This window comes from Lipophrys pholis, assembly GCF_963383615.2.
Source record: "Lipophrys pholis genome assembly, chromosome: 2".
Lineage (NCBI taxonomy): Eukaryota > Metazoa > Chordata > Actinopteri > Blenniiformes > Blenniidae > Lipophrys > Lipophrys pholis.
This window is the reverse complement of record NC_137636.1, coordinates 11,267,347-11,284,310: the sequence shown is the minus strand read 5'-3', so window position 1 is coordinate 11,284,310 and position 16,964 is coordinate 11,267,347. Positions and strand designations below refer to the sequence as shown.

The window sequence follows — 16,964 nt, the reverse complement described above, 5'->3', positions numbered from 1 at the left end:
CCAACCTAAAATAAACAGCTGCAACTCAGCCTGTAACTAGTTCACTCTGCAAGACTGAGGAGATCAACATGTCTAGATGGGCTGCTTACGTCATAACAGTCCAACTTAATCGGTGATTCTCCCTTCAAGAATTTAAAAGGGTACTCTTAAAAAAGACAAAGCTTTAACTGCGAAAAGCAGGTCCAATAAATGTTGAGGTGGCACATTTGAAAAAATTACTTTGGAGCATAGCTTTCAGAGGATTCATAACTTCCTTTAGACATTTAACTCGAGAGAGTTAGAAGTTGGGTTTTTTTTTTATATAAAGCTGAAGCTGGGAAGGTAGTCCAGGCAAGCTGGCCTGTCATTTTCCTTGCATGTCTGCCACAGGATGAAGAGACCAGGACATTGGTGCCCAAAGGGACACATCAGACTCTATCCGACATCCAGAACCTGACCGACTAATCTCAGGACATGTCCAATACCACGATTATATGATAGATCAAAAGAATTGTCAAACAGTGTTACCTACTTGGGTTCATCGACCTTGGAAGCACAAATGAAGCCCTGCTTTATTTTTTTTTGTCCATTATGACTCCTCACCAAGATAAAACTTTGATCCAGCTTTGGAATTTCCAAAGTATATTGAAGACAGAGAGAAATATTAAAAAAAAACATTAAGCATTAAAAAGATTAACTTTCTGCATGTGCATTGCAGGATATCTTTGCATCAAATGTATTGAGATTCACTTCATTTGAAGTTGTCTGGAACAAAACCAAGAGTGGAACTGAACAGTGCCTTGGAGGCCTATCATGGTATCTCTCTGCCAGAAGGCAATTGCAGACCAGTCTGTGTTACATTGAATGCCAGAGTTGCGAAAACATGTCAAATCCCAAGATTAGACTGCAGCGTGATACACATTGGAGATATTTTCAGCATGCTTGAAAAAATAATTAAGCACATCAGTGAGTTTCCCCCAATGAAATAAGAGTGCAAATTGTTCCTTTTCTGAGCTTCGATCAGAGGGATCAAAAGCCAAGTCTGTAAAAAGCACATTTGTGGTGAAGCAGCAGCATGCCAGAGTGGAGAACCTTTGCCTTTGAAGTCTAAGAGACTCTGGGAAGAGAAAATATTATCAGGAGGGGTGCAGCGGAAGACTAGCAAGTAAGCAGAATGTAACATGAGTTAAAGGCACCATCAGCTACCAGGACCTCCCAAACCCTGAAATGAGGCTCTACAGTTCCTGAGGGAAACAGCAGGATTGGAGCCCGCCATTTTGTTCTATTTTGCTTCAAGGATAGAGGAGGGGGCAAAGGACTAGGCTGAATTTCAAAGGGCTTCAGATGCCATTCGAGTATCCGCCGAGATGGTGCTGGTAGAACGGCAGCTATAAAAGATTTACACAACTCGAACAGGGACGAAGACAGATACCTAGTCCCAGTGAAAAGGAAAGGCAGAGACAGACAGAAAAAGGCAAGAAATAGGAGTAGCCATGCTTGTTTACCTAACAGGACCACACTCTCAGTACAAGAGGGGGAGGGGAGAGCTTGCACACATAGAAGACAGGCAGAGAGTGGGTGTAGGAGTTACAGCTAAAAGCTTTTTTTCCCCCCCTCTTACAACTACCTGTTTTATTCCAGCATTTGAAACTCAAAAGATGATTCCACAGAAGCATTCAAGAAATAAACTGCAAATTGTACTGCATACTGTGCCAGCCAGCCACCTACACAATTATACTATTATATAATCCATCTTATAAGGGCAGAAAAGGTGCCACCAGTATTCAACGTAACAACCATCTATACATAGACACAAGTACAGGGTTTTGCTTTAGTGCAATATTATATTTTCTGCTCATCAACACACACACAAAAACTGAGGCTCCACAATAAAACACACATGTGCTATTATGAATAACATACACATGTTAGATGTTGCGCTGTGAAGGAAAGGAGACGTTAACAATTAACTATTTACGGTGATAATGTTATCTTTTCAAAGAGAACCATCCGCTAATCAACCACGCACTTGGATGGGAATGTTTACAATGTCAATAAACCTAAAGCATTTGTAGCTTAAACAGGCAAGATGGTGAGTGACGGAGCCGGGAGATGTAACAAATATCTACAGCCTGTGACAGGCGGTGTCTATCTGCAGTTGCTTCTATGGGAAATATATTTATTTTTTTATTCTAATATTGCTAATTCTGGTAGTTTGCCTGTTCAAAACTTCCACTTGGCAAACAATTAACTTGCTAAGCACCAATCAAAGCATGCATGTGCAAAGAGGAGAATGCTGAGATGGGCCACATTGTTGTTGCTATGTCATTCGCAAATGTTTACTCTATTGGGAAGCTACAATCTGTGGCATCCTTTATTTGTTGGAACCAGCCTCTCCCTTCAGTATTGTCTGACAGGTATCTGTGTTTACTGCTTACTGCTGAGAAAAAAATGCCAATGTGCTTTATTTTGACTTCTGAAGAGCATCCCTTAGACAGACTATTTCCTGAGAAAGCAGCCTTCTGAGCACATCAATCGCACACATCTTTCTAAATATATCGGCAGATTGTTGAGGTGATGCAATAGTTCCTCTAATTCCCAAAAGGTGATAAGATAATGAGATTATAAAGTGATAAAATCCCCTGAATTAATGATGAACTGTTGACACCACTTCTTAAATACGTAATTTTGAATAACAATTGGATTTCAACACTTTTTGCTGGTGCCATGAGCCAGGAACTACCCAAACAAGTCAATGTAGTCACATCCAAAGAGAAAGCCTTGCAGCCCTGCTTTACAGAAGTCCTAAACAACATTAATCCATCTTTTATACTGCAGTATCGAGTCTACGGTCACCATTCCATCAAATGGGAAATTACATTAGTAAAACATCCACACAAAACGACGGCAGTGTAGACAGTGCGTGAAAACGTATGCACTCACAACAAGAACATGAAAACTTCACTGAGAATGACCTGGCTCAGAGTAGATTTGAACCCACAACCTTCTGGCTATGGTGCAAGAGTGTAAAACAACTGGCCCTTTGCCAACATGAAAACCCAAACAATTAATCACAGCAACACAAAAAACTAAATATTTCACTTAAAGCCTACAGTACTACTCAGTACTTCTTCATACTTCACAGTCGAGAGACGAAACTCTATTGTGCTGCTGCTGCAGTGCATTCTGCTTTTTAAAATCGGGCCTCTCTGTTTTTATTTGGGTTCACCAGTCTCACATAGATGTCTGTCCAGAGAAAGTGATTCACTGATCCTGACAGATTGTCATTCAACACCACGGTCATAATAACAATCTTTATGTCCTCTGCAACAGCTACTGTCGAGCTACCCAAACACTGCAACCATGATGGTCTCATTATAGCGTTTTAAATTCAGTTGTGTTTTCGTCATGACGCACAGACCTGGCCTTGCTTCCATCTCAGACATGAGCATATTGAACAGTGCAATAGGACACCTGGCAATCAAACATCTTCAAAATAGGCATAAAAGTGTGAAGCAGAAGCCAAGACCTTGAAGAATATTTGCTATATCGCAACACAACACAACACCCTGACATTCTCAGTACCTCAGAACTTTCCCAAACCTGGGTAAAATAGCTATCAACTGAAACCAAAGAGTTCTGAGACTCAAGACCCACTGTTGAAAGAGAAAATAAAAAATGCTGCCTGCTTCTTTTTCCCGAGCTCATGACCTTTCTAACCCAGCCAAACTCCATTTCCTGTTGCAGACAGAAGACAGATCTTGATTTTCTGGTACCACTTATAGGAACAGGAGGCAAAACGCAGCCATCAATAATGGGAACCGGATGGGATATTTAGGTCACAAGAGTCAAGAAGCAAGATAATTACAAGCTCTTACCACCTGATATATTTAGACTTCGCTCAAATTTCAGCAATAAAAATGTGATTAGAACACATGATAGAGCATTTATGACAACATATCTTTATTCATGGGAGATTTTCACTCCTTATTTGGGTTATATCACAAAGTAAACACAGCATTGCACTTAAGATAAAATGTGTTTACATTTCTCCAAGTCCATAGAATACACCTGAAAAACTCTTGAAGTACAACAGAAGAGGACGTCTGAAACTATTTGATTTGAGGCAAACAAGACCTATGCATGCTCCAGGGAGACGGAGACATGCATCACTGCCTCTGCAGTGTAGTCAACACGAACGCCCCAACAAGCTGAAACACTCTCAGTATCTTGGTGGAAAACACCACCAGCGGCACTGCAGTGTTTTCCTCAGCACTGGTACTGCACCAAAGAGGCAAGGATTTCTCCTCCATATTCCAGTTCACCCACAGATTATCTCAAATCCCACCATGTTGTGCCCCTCCTTCGCATGTTATTAGTATAGAAAGCCACACACTCCACTGAGCCAGCTCAGCCGACTGGGACGGTTATCCATCTGTATGCCCCACTGTTGGGCTGCTAACTACCTACATACACTTACTGATGAGTCTGGGGAGAGCCTGTGGGCTAAATCACTCAACGTATGTATCGCCTTGAATTTGCTGCAATTAATTTAAGTCATTGCTGTCCTTAACAGGCACGTATCTGGCACATCCATTTTGCTTTAGTGCACCAGCAAATAGATACGACACAGTGTTGCATGCTACGAATTGGTGATGCTGTGCACACCTCAACAGGAAAAGCAGGTACACTGGCGATGCTTTGAATCAACTGCCACTGTGTCATTGATAAACAACACAACATGGAGACGTTAATGGTGCACGAGATCAATATCTTGACTACAACGAGGAATATACGAGTATCCCTAATTAACCAGATTAGTGTAGATGGGCAGTGTTGTTTTCACCGTCCACAACACATGCACAACAGTTTGTTCAATTGCAGACTTTAGGGGGTGTGACATCGATGCAACAACTGGTTAAATCATATAGTTCAACCCTAAAACATCAAACACTGTGGCAGTGCCAGCCCCCATATGTTGATTCCCATCACAATCACTTCCACGTTTTTGACCATTTAAGAAAAAAAGAAAACAGATAATATAAAATACAGATAAGGCTGTGTAGTATATATATATTTTTTTTTTTAAATCTGTAAACGTGCGAATTATGCAACTACGAGGCTGCATCGTGTATTTTATGTTTTCGGTGAACCCATAATAACAGTCGACGTTGCTTGCTGACCGTTGTCGCAGGACACAACAGAGCGAGGCAGCAACAGCCCGTTTGTTGTTATTGTTAGCTTCGCAGGATAAAGTGTAAAATCGGTCTTACCTGTTTGAGTTCCCACGGTTTTTCTATATACAACTGAATTATTAACGTTTTAGTCTACGCCGCGGTGGTTTCGGCCGATGCTGGATGGTCCCATTTGTTGCCGTTGGTTCAAAACAGACGGGTCCGGAGACATCCGCATAAACCCGCGACGACCATCGCAGCTCATAAGCAGCTCAGCGGAGTGGAGGCTAGCAGCGTTAGCTTGTGACAACCGTGCACACCAACAAACAGACGTCCAAAGAGAAAACAAATATCCAGGAGAATGTGTTCACAGCCGAGCTGCTTCACCTTCAGCGCGCACTACGAACCGTAAACAGTCCATTGTTGAAATGGCAGAGTCGCTTCCGTAAGCGTAAATCATCAAAAGAGTATTTTGTTGTTTCAGTTTAATCCTCTCTGCCAACCCATTCGAGCGGTTTTCGAGCGGCCTTTGACTTCGCTGTGTGGACGATCGGGACGGAAACGCATCCGGAATGAAACGGCCGTCCTCATTGGCCGCAGAGCTGTGGGCGGAGGCGCTTTCTGTGCAGGCTGAAACTGACGCCATTTTGGATCCACCCCACAGCCTACTTCCGCGTTAGAATCCGCGTTACCAAAGCGCCAACGTGGCGGCTCATATGTCCCAGTTTCACACGCAGGAGACCACACTCCATTATATAGTTGGAGGACCAAGAAAAGGAAATGGAGTACGGGGGATGGACGCGCTCGTTTAGTACGTTGTCGAAGATGTTCCACTTTGTTTATTTCAGCTAAAAGTTTATTGGTTAAGACGTTTCACAATTAATTTTAAAGGTGAATTACAGTGTACAACACGAATCTACACCAAATGTGCGTGAGCATTTCCGAAAGTTGTCAATTACGGAATCCGTGCTGAATAAATAATTCATCTTAGGAGTTGTTACATCTTCGTAAATGTGCGCGGATCGGTGGGCTTTCGTTTTGATCACATGCTTCGACGTTAGCCAACGGATACCGTTTGTGTTTTCAAAGTAGTGGTCAACGCTGATATTCAGGAAATGGCTCAGATTTCACTGCGCAGGGTGGTAAACGGAGCGTGCCGGTGTAGGAAACTGACGCACCCTTGGTCAAAATGAAACGCGAGTGGATGATACGGAGGATTCTATTGGCTGAAAGAAAACGTCTCTATTGCGATTGGCTCGTTTCGTGTGTCATTCATGTTGACCTGTACGCGTCGATTTTTACAATGGCGATCATTGACAACATCCGCGGTGATATGAAGACTGACAGTGTGTTTATTCTGATGAATAAAGGATCAGTCTGCAGATAAACTGCAGTCTGTTGGCCCATGTATGATAGTACCACGACTGTCGGCCTCAGACCAAATAACAACATGTGTGCTCAAGTGTATTATTTGTCAAAACGAAAACAGATCTACTGAGATGAACGCTTACCTCAATAAAGTGAATATATAGCGCCATCTGCTGGAAAAAGATTCCACATATCTAATGCAGTTATCAAAGACTTCAAGATAATTTGGAGTCCCGGTAGATTTAATTGTGTCCTGTATACAAAAACAGATTTAGTTTTTGAAAAAAGACATTTCTGTAAGTAATAGGCTGTCTTTGTGATGTTGCACTTTTCAGCAGTTCTTTATTGTATACAGCAACTAAGTGTAAAATATGTTGCGTTTAGATTGTGCAACGTATGTTCAGTGTGGTTTTGCTATACATCTACACCAGTTTACAATTTTCCATATTCTCTATCAAGACTCACACACCCACACCAAGCCCTGCACACTTATTGGATTCAATCTAATACAAATGACAACAAAGTCATTTAGAACTAGCAAATGCTGTGCGGGAGAGTCTACATTCATTACCACTGGATTTTTATGATTGCTGCTTTCTAACTTCTTTCAGTTTAAATTCAATTTACAAGTGCAGGAAGAAAATTAAGCTGTGTATGCATTTTCCTTTAACTGCATTGCATTAAACACTCACCAACCACTACACAATACACTTCAATTGCGCAGTTAAGTACACCATCTCTGTTGTAAATCCTGCTATCACACAGTTAATAGGGTTTTCTTTTGTTAGTGGCCACCTGAGAGGTGTCCACTTTAAATGAGCGTTCATACATGACTGATGAGCTGGAAGTAAATACAATGACAGGTTTCAAATAAGTTGGAAAACCCATCAGCATGCACATGAAGACGAGCCAAATAGAAGCATTTCACACTGCACATTACTAATTAAATCACATATGCATACAAACTCTGCACAAAAAGTAGAGACATTTGTGTTTGCTGGATTATTTTAGAAATAATGTTACGCCAAATTGTCATATATTTGTGGGATGAACCGCAAATATATATAATGTGGCAGTGGCAGTGACATGTACTTAATTTCTCTTAACTTTTGATTCCTGGTTATTTAATTAAACCCATCTGACAACCTCAAACATAGCCGAGTTACCCCTGCAAAGGCGGATTTTATTGCTGAGCTGTTGTACAGGATCATATTAGACTTGCACGTGTGTCCCTAATAAAGTGGCTGCTATATAATCATTGCCATCACGAGGGCACATATAAAAACACAGAATGGTTTCCTTGCTGCACGTAGGCTGGAGAGAGTGCAGAATTTGAGTTTGTAGTCGGTGCAGCGAGTTCACTGAGTTTAACAGAAACATGATGTCAGAAGGCGTGTGTCTTACGTTGTAGTGCATAAATCCTGCGCAAACTCATACGCAGCTTTCAGGACCTTCAACATCAACACGGAAGTGTGGAGTTCAAAGTTTAACAATAATAATAATAATAATAACAACAACAGCAATAGTAACAATATTATCCGTTTTACAAAACACCCGATGCGTTAAAATAAAAATATCTGATGAATAGAAATAGCCATTGGCTTTAAGATTGAAGAGAGAATAAAATTATATTGCTGCGTGTTACGTGCACAAAAGGTCCTGCAACAAATGAACGCAATGCCGTTTTCGGGCAGACCAACCCGATTGCCAGGTCCGTGGTTTTCCGCGGTTTTGCTTGCTTTTGAAGTGTTAATAGAATATACCCGTGGATAAAGATTCCAACCTGGATCATTTGAAATGCCACAAGCTCTCTGACCCAGACTCTGGATGTCAGATCTCTGACACAGACTGTCACTCATCGAAATGTTGGCGTTCACTAAATAGGCACATTTTATTCAAGCAACAAAGTTCTGAGACAGTAACAGCTGTAATAATAATAATAATAATAACAATAATAATAATAATAATAATAATAATAATAATAATAATAATAATAATAATAATAAAGAACTTCTATACCTCAAAAAAGGTGTGGGAGGTATCTTGGGAAATATTAGGTGTCATCCCATTAACTGTTATAAATGCTTGATGTTGACCCTCTATGTTCATTCTGTCACTACACAGAATACTCTTCCGTAGTGTGGTCTCTTGATCTGTGAAGATTTTAAAAGTCCTGCAGTGTGTGCCAGGCTTTAGTCCGACTTTTTTGGAATGACCATAATCTGTTATTAAACAGAAAAATAGAAACTGAACTCAAGCTCAAAATAAAAATCATTTTATTTGGTGTTTTTGACGATGTGCCTGTGAAGAAAATGTTTGTCACTTATTGGATTTGTCTTTTAGCGAAATTTCATTTACATGCCAGCAAATGTGCAAAAACACTACCCGGGCTCAGTTAAATACTGCACAAACACTCAAATCTGTGAAAATAAACGCCTTAAGTGAAGAATCTGATTTAATTTGATATGTACATTAATTTTTTTTTTGAATTTAAGATATTATATTGATGCTTCTTTGTACTTTTCTTACATTTTTGTTTCTCCCTCACCGCGAGCACGTTTGTGCTTCGGCTTGTTCTTTCAGACATGGCAACCCGGCTGACCGACGAGCTCGCCGCACAGTTGAATAACGCAGCTAGCCTAGCCTAGCCGAGCACCGAGTGTGAGGAGGACAAACACTTTATAAAACCCAGATCCGGGAGGGCTGAGAGCCATGGGGCCGAAGCCGTCTATTTAAGATTGGATTTGAATTCAATCCGGCGCTATGTCTGCGTTGTTACTGTCGCACAGCGGCGGTGTTTGTGGGAAGCGGAGCAGGGGTTTGTTGTGGACACTTTCCCGGAGGAGCTGTCAAGGGTTAGCGGAGAGACACACATCCAAGGTCTGTGTCAGAGATCTGACATCCAGAGTCTGTGTCAGAAAGGTCCACAGCAGGCGTGACGGAGTCCCGCACAAACTCATCGAGGTAAGAATCAAGACTCACGCTTATTCAGAAAATGTACTTGTCAATGAGTACACTGGATTCAGTGTAAAGCAGGCGTAACGTTAACGATGAGCACTGCATGTTAACTTTGATCGCTTCGCACCGAATTATGAAAAAGAAAACGTGTTTTCATCCATCCATCCATCCATCCATCCATCCATCCATCCATCCATCCATCCACACTCTGTGCAGGTCACCAGTCCATCACAGGACAGACAACCAAACAGCCTCATATTAGGTTTGCCAATGATCCTCTCATGCATGTTTTTGGCTTGTGGGAGCCAGGGAAACCAGAGTACCTGGAGCAAACCCACGCACACATGAGAAGAACATGCAAACTCCACACAGAAAAAGCCGGCCGGTATATGAACCCATGACCTTCTGACTGTGAAATGAGAAAGCTTAAAAAAAAAAAAGAAGAAAAAAAAGCTCCACTGTGCAGCCCACATGTTCTTAGTCTATCTTAATGGCATCTCTGCGTGTTTCAAAGTGTTGAATTAACTGCAGAGAACATTAATGGATATGTCATTTCGTTGAAGAGAGAAGAGTAGTGATATTAACGCTATACTTTTGGTGAGTGTCTCTAGTAATAATTGCATTGTTCTTCTTTGCAAATTTTGGGAATGAGTACGATCTCCCAAATGATCCGTGTCTTTTTCATTCAGCACAACATACAACAACTCTTATCGCAATATAGTTACATAAGCAAATAGATTTTTAACTACAGACAAGAATAACACAGAAAGACTGTACTGAAGTCCGACTATTGTTGCATTGCTTGAATTGTACCTACTTAATTACAGCAATGTGAATGATTCTCATCACTTTCTTCCTCACATGGTTTTTACTTACTTGCCAATAACTGCAGATGAAAGATCCACAGCTCTGCAGAAACGCACACGGAAGGAAAGCGAACAGCCGTCTTCATTCTGCTCTCTGTGTTTCAGAGTCTCCTGCACAGACCTTTGAGTCCGGGCCTGCTCGGCCTGAGTAAAGAGTTGATCAGAAGCAACCTGCTGAGGAACCCCGTCGGTTTGGTTAACCTGCTAGGTGAACTCACATTTTTCCTCAGGGTGATTGTATACTTCCACTTGTCTATGCAAATACTTACGTTGAGAAATCCTTTGATTTCAGGGTCAATAAACTTCTTCAGTCCTTCTCAGTCCAAGCAGCAGAAAAATAAAAGTGGTGGACCAAAAGGAAAAACTCCCGAAGAAGATGAAGGTAAATCTTAGGCGGCTTCACATTAACGTCTGCTTTCATTATCTGTCGTGTGTCTCCATCCGTTTGCGTTTTATTTCAACTTTCAGAGGAGAAGAAGCGGCGCGAGCAGGAGGATCAGATTTACCGGGAGCGCCTGCGCATGCTCTTCATCATAGCGGTCGTCGTGAGCCTCTTGAACTCCATCAACACCAGCGGAGGAAACATCTCCTGGGACGACTTTGTCAACGAGATGTTGGCCAAGGGAGAGGTGTCCCGTGTGCAGGTCGTTCCTGAGAGCGACATCGTAGAAATCTACCTGCATCCTGGCGCGGTGATCTTTGGCAGGCTGGTAAGTTGTGCCGGGAGTTTATGAAAAAACTTTGGCTTTTGAATGTTTCGCGCTTTTTAATGGATTTGATCGTCTCCAGGAGAGGCACAACCACCTCCTTGTTGTTTGGTGACAAAAAAAAAAAAAAAACTCAAGAAATTTGTGTTCAGTCAGTCCCAACATGTTCTTTACACATTGTCAAGCAAATAGTTTTTTTGAAACCATATTCGGGACGCTTTGCTTTCTCGCTTCATGATGCATTCGCCGCTCAGTCACGCGTCACTCAGTTGGACGTTCCGGCGCTCGGCAGCAAGTGGAATCCGTCTCCATGTGAACTCCGTGTGTTACGCTTTGTTTTCCAGAGGCTGGCGCTCATGTACAGGATGCAGGTTGCCAACATCGACAAGTTCGAGGAGAAGCTCAGAGCTGCTGAAGAGGAGCTGAATATTGACACGAAGGACAGAATTCCAGTGTCCTACAAACGCACTGGATTCTTTGGAAAGTATGAACGTACATTTAATTCTTAAAAAAAAAAAAAAAAAAAATCCAATTTGTGAAGTGCCTTACGAAGCTTGTTGATGTCCCGTCTCTTCTTACCACAGTGCTGTCTATGCTTTGGGACTGGCTGCCATCGGTGTGGCTATTCTCTGGTACATCTTCCGACTTGCAGGCATGGGAGGCAGAGAAGGCGGCTTCAGTGCTTTTGTGAGTGACGCACAGAAGATACGCACACGACAATGAGCGCGTGTCGGGATTGCATTTCGAAGCTTTAACGCACCATTAAATGTCACAACATCACTCAACAGAATCAGCTGAAGATGGCCAAGTTTACCATCGTGGATGGCAAATCGGGTAAAGGAGTGAGTTTCAAAGATGTAGCAGGCATGCATGAGGCGAAAATGGAAGTGAAGGAGTTTGTTGACTACCTCAAGGTAAGAAAGCAGAGTCTGCTCTTGTGAAATATCTCAGACGTTCGTCTTTCATAACTGGACCAATGATCCCAGCAGAACCACTTTGTTATTTGCCACCATCTGTTGACAGAATCCGGAACGATACCTCCAACTGGGAGCCAAAGTTCCCAAAGGTTCGTTGCTGCTCGGGCCCCCCGGATGTGGGAAGACGCTGTTGGCGAAGGCTGTGGCCACAGAGGCCCAGGTGCCCTTCCTGGCTATGGCTGGCTCGGAGTTTGTGGAGGTCATTGGAGGTACGTACAAGCTTCTGGAGAAGCCGTGGTGGCGTTCAGCAAGTTTCACATGCAGCCTTCATCCCCATTCTTTGCAGCTTGCGAGCTCATTCCTTTTTTTTCCTTTTTTTTTAATCACAAGACTGCACTCAGAGAGCACGCACTAGCGAGAACACAATCTGGAGCTCACAGAAAAAGAAACCATTCCTTCTGTCTTGTGCTATTATCTGACAATTTCTATGAAAATCCATCCACATATTTGTGAGTTAACCAACCAGCAAACTGATAAACAAACCAACTAACAGAGTAACAGCAATGAAAACATAAGCTGTACCCCCTGCCAGAGGTCATTTTAGGGCTTTCGTAGGTTGCGTTTCATTTCAGTTGCAAGTACTTAGCGATTACAGTAATAAGTCAAAATTAGATTACATTTTCCATCATTTCATGAAATTAAAAGCTATACTTCCTTTCGGTCACTATTTGACCATCAGGAGGTGAGGATGGACCTTCTGTGTCCCTCACAATGGTTAAAGTTGCACATCTCTTGTACGAGAAGCTGCTGTCCTGTTGCTCCTCTGGTTTAATGCGACCTGTGTTGCGATGGCGTGCAGGCCTGGGTGCGGCCCGCGTCAGGAGTCTGTTCAAGGAGGCTCGCGCCCGGGCGCCCTGCATCGTCTACATCGATGAGATTGATGCCGTGGGGAAGAAGCGCTCCACAAACATGTCGGGCTTCTCAAACACCGAAGAGGAGCAGACTCTCAACCAGCTGCTGGTGGAAATGGACGGTGAGTAAAGAAACTGTGCTCTCCGAGCCGTTTGTTGAGTCGTCAGACGTCTAGAACTCATTTTTTTCTTTCTTTTGCAGGAATGGGCACAACAGACCATGTTATCGTCTTGGCTTCCACTAACAGAGCAGATATCTTGGACAACGCTCTCATGAGGCCGGGCAGACTGGACAGGCACATCTTTATCGACCTGCCCACACTGCAGGTAGTCCTGAGCACTCACAATACTCTGATGCAGCTGCTGTACTATACTTGGCTTTGATCGCTTTGGTTTTAGGATATGTGAGTGGGTTGAATCACGATGCAAACATACGATTGAATAATATGACGGCGTTTCCATTCCTCCCATATTCATATCTCCTAGACAAGGGGGTGTTCAGCATACGACCCGCCGTCCAAAACTGGAGTAAATATCGCAAGTGGAAGCAAAATAAGTGTGAGATGGTGCAGGCAGGGTCATTTCAGATGTGGCCCGTAATATTTGTTGATATATGGGTAGAGTTATATCAACCTCTTAACTAAAAAAATAATTTATGTTCCTAATTTGTCCACTGGACTGATCCAGGACTAAGCCATAGATGGCAACATTGCTTGTTTGTGGACAATCAGTAATGAAGCTGAGAAACCTCACTAACTAATCACTAACTAATTACTAACTTATTACTCGCTAAGTAAGCATTAGTACCAGAGCTCCATTTTCAGGGTAGCTTTATAAAAACATGCACAATGTCTCCAGGAGCTGTGAGAACTAAAAGGTATTTCTTATCTTTAGCCTGAAAAGAAAGAAAACAGCAGCCTGGATTTATTTGTTTTTGAATATTTCACTATAATTTGCTTTAGAAGTTGAAAATGGGTCGATATTGGAATGTTGCTGTGTGCCCTGTGATTGGCTGGTGGGCTGACTGACTTGTATTTGAACAGGTAGACCTACTGGAAAGGCTGGTGGCTGTACCTTTCATGAGATTTTTAGTATTATACTGTCTTTTACTGGTATATCCATGTTGAGATCAAATTTGGCTGCATGTGGCCCTAGAAGTAAATAGAGTTTGACACCTCTGTACTAAAGCTTTTATGACATTTAAAACTCAAAACACCACTAAAAAGATTTACTAACCTTGTAAAAAGGGCAAATCATAATAAAGTCTGCAAATAGTTATCGTCAGTTAAAACTCCAATTTCTTTATGAGTAAGATCAGCGCTTGCCACAGCTCCTGAACTTCAAACTGGTATATATGTACACCCTCCTGTCACAAGTTCTCAAGTACATTGCAACCCGTGTGTCAGGTTAACGTTGTTTCTTTTCATTTTCAGGAGAGGAAGGAAATCTTTGAGCAGCATCTGAAGATCTTGAAACTGACCCAGCCTGCTAATTTCTACTCTCTGCGTCTGGCTGAGCTCACGCCAGGCTTCAGTGGTACGTCTTGATTTATCGTACTGTCCTCGTGTGTATTGTGGATTTCGGGAACATCTGCAGTTATAACAATGTAATATACATAAACTGTCTAAAGTCCCATGTTGTGACGGGGAACTCTTTGTCTCTGCAGGTGCGGACATTGCAAACATTTGTAATGAAGCTGCTCTCCACGCAGCCAGAGAGGGCTTCAAGTCCATTGATACCTTTAACTTTGAGTATGCAGTGGAAAGAGTGATCGCAGGTACACAGACACAAACACATCTTTTATCTGAGCTGTCCAACCTGGGCACACTTTGATGTGTGTGTGTGTCTGTATGTGTGTCCTCAGGAAGTGTAAAGAAAAGCAAAATCCTGTCTAAAGAGGAGCAGAGGGTGGTTGCCTTTCACGAGTCTGGACACGCCTTGGTGGGGTGGCTCCTGGAGCACACCGAGGCCGTCATGAAGGTAACCCCATGCGCCAATACACAGTCAGGGACCGACTGACTAAGAGCTCAGGGAGAACATGCAAACTCCACACAGAGAGGCGACCGAGCCTGTGTCTTCTTGCTGTGAGTTGGAAGTGCAAGCCACGACACACTATGGATTATGTGTGTGTTTTTAAGGTGTCCATTGCCCCTCGGACAAACGCAGCCCTGGGATTTGCTCAGATTCTACCCCGCGAACAGTTCCTGTTCACAAAGGAGCAGCTGTTTGAGCGGATGTGCATGGCTCTGGGAGGAAGGACTGCAGAGGCCATCACCTTCAACAAGGTCACAACAGGTAACAACCCTGAATATTTACTCTGACCACGCGTTAATGAAAACTCTGCAGCGTAAACTCAGGAGCATAGGACAAACTGTGCTCTAAATGGGCTCCATCATGAAAACACACAAAAAAGTCTTATTTCATCTGCGTCCTCAGGTGCTCAAGATGACTTGCGTAAGGTGACCCGCGTGGCGTACTCCATGGTGAAGCAGTATGGCATGTGCGACAGCGTCGGGCAGGTCTCTTTTCCCGACTCGGAGGAGCGCGGCGCCGTGGGACGTCGTCCTTTTAGCCAGGGCCTGCAGCAGCAGATGGATCATGTGGGTCTTAAAATAGGAGCCGTTCTCTCGGTTCCCGAATTAGCCGACTGTGAATGTTGACATAATGAGTCTTTGAGTATCATTGATTTTTTTTTTTCTTTGGGGTCCTTGCTGCTGTTAAAGTATTCATTTGTCTGCTCTCTCAGGAGGCGAAGATGTTAATAGCCCGGGCGTACAGGCACACAGAGAAGCTATTACTGGACAACAGAGACAAGCTGACATTGGTCAGGAGTTCATTCCTTTCACTCTGAATTTTCACAATTGTTGCTCATCGAGCCGAGCGATTCCTCTATTAAAACCGTTGTTTTTATACTTCCAGCTGGCCAATGCGCTGTTGGATCGTGAAGTGGTGAACTATGATGACATTGAAGCCTTGCTGGGTCCGCCGCCCCATGGTCCCAAGAAGATGATCCCCCCACAGAGCTGGGTGGAGGCCGAGAGAGACAAGCAAGACACGGGGGAGGACGAACCCCAGCCGCCTCCTCGCAAACACTCGGAGGACGACGCCAACCCACAGCTGGCTTAGTTTCATACCGTGTCCGCCTCGACAGCGTTTCGCCAGCCCCCTGCGTACAATGAGGGCCATCTTGAGCCGAGGGAGTGTCTTACGAAGCTGGCACTATTTCCTCAGCTTCAAACCTCATTTAATATTCGCTTGAGGGCTTTTGTGCAGATCAATAAAGGCACTGATTGCTCACGAGGACGTCTGAATCAAGCATAAAGTACAAGTTTTCCAGGGAAGTCAAAACAGTATTTTTACTGTATGGATGAGCAATTTCTCTTCTCAATTCTGTGTAGTAAATATCTGAAACTGTTCAAAGAAGACCTGAATGAAAAGCAATATTGCTTTGAAGACTCGCCAATCCAAATGAGTAAAATCTCAGGTCGCCGTCACAAAAAAAGTAGATTTAAATTATTTCTTGACAGAAATGGTAAAAAAAGTTAGCTACCTTTAAATATGTGGCTCATATTTACCTGTGAGCAGCATTAAGGTGTGCATTATTCTTCAGTGAGCTTCAGGTTTAACAGATTTTACTGCACTGTTGTGAACGTTCAGCCCTCGGGGGTGGGGGGAGTGGTCTGGATTAACTTTTGACAGTACCAAAACCGAGGAGCGGTGAAACTACAATGTGTGTATCATGTGGAGAGGAAGCAGCAGATCTCCTTCGCTCACCTGGTCACACACAGACCGACTAAAAGTAAAAAGACTGAACTTTGGTGTCGGGGGACTTCTATTGGTTTGGTTGCGACAAGTTAATGGTGATGTCCCCAAGATTGGTAGTACCAAATATTTAAATAAAGTTTTATTTCCACATTGTTTTGTATTATTTTTTTGTTTGTTGCTAAATTGATACAAAATGTACAGCATCCAGCATGCATTCGTTCAAAAAATTGTTAATTGTTGACTTTAAGGTGAATATGTGTCTGGTGACCTGTCCAGGGTGGATTGCCATTAAGCTTTTACATCATAATAAACCAAGATG

The 16,964-nt window shown here is 42.9% G+C and overlaps 2 protein-coding genes across 4 annotated transcripts in view; one reads left to right on the top strand and one right to left on the bottom strand.

The window, feature by feature from the left end:
- ankrd11 (ankyrin repeat domain 11) overlaps positions 1–5,716 on the bottom strand; it is a 112,066-nt gene extending 106,350 nt beyond the window's left edge. For 2 of the 3 annotated variants that reach the window (XM_080493448.1, XM_080493450.1), the window contains exon 1: positions 5,253–5,716. The gene's annotated coding sequence lies outside the window, so the exon portion shown is untranslated. The remainder of the gene's footprint in view (positions 1–5,252) is intronic. The other variant, XM_080493449.1, reaches the window with a different exon arrangement.
- Positions 5,717–9,124: 3,408 nt separating this feature from the next.
- spg7 (SPG7 matrix AAA peptidase subunit, paraplegin) lies at positions 9,125–16,963 on the top strand. The gene is made up of 17 exons (XM_080458696.1): positions 9,125–9,485; positions 10,451–10,553; positions 10,638–10,727; positions 10,814–11,055; positions 11,397–11,536; positions 11,637–11,739; positions 11,841–11,966; positions 12,076–12,238; positions 12,829–13,002; positions 13,083–13,207; positions 14,314–14,416; positions 14,547–14,657; positions 14,745–14,860; positions 15,019–15,175; positions 15,317–15,480; positions 15,627–15,704; positions 15,800–16,963. Exons 1-17 carry the CDS (start codon positions 9,285–9,287, stop codon positions 16,004–16,006), a joined length of 2,403 nt encoding a protein of 800 aa, XP_080314822.1. The 5' UTR covers positions 9,125–9,284; the 3' UTR covers positions 16,007–16,963.
- Position 16,964: the final 1 nt, after the last annotated feature.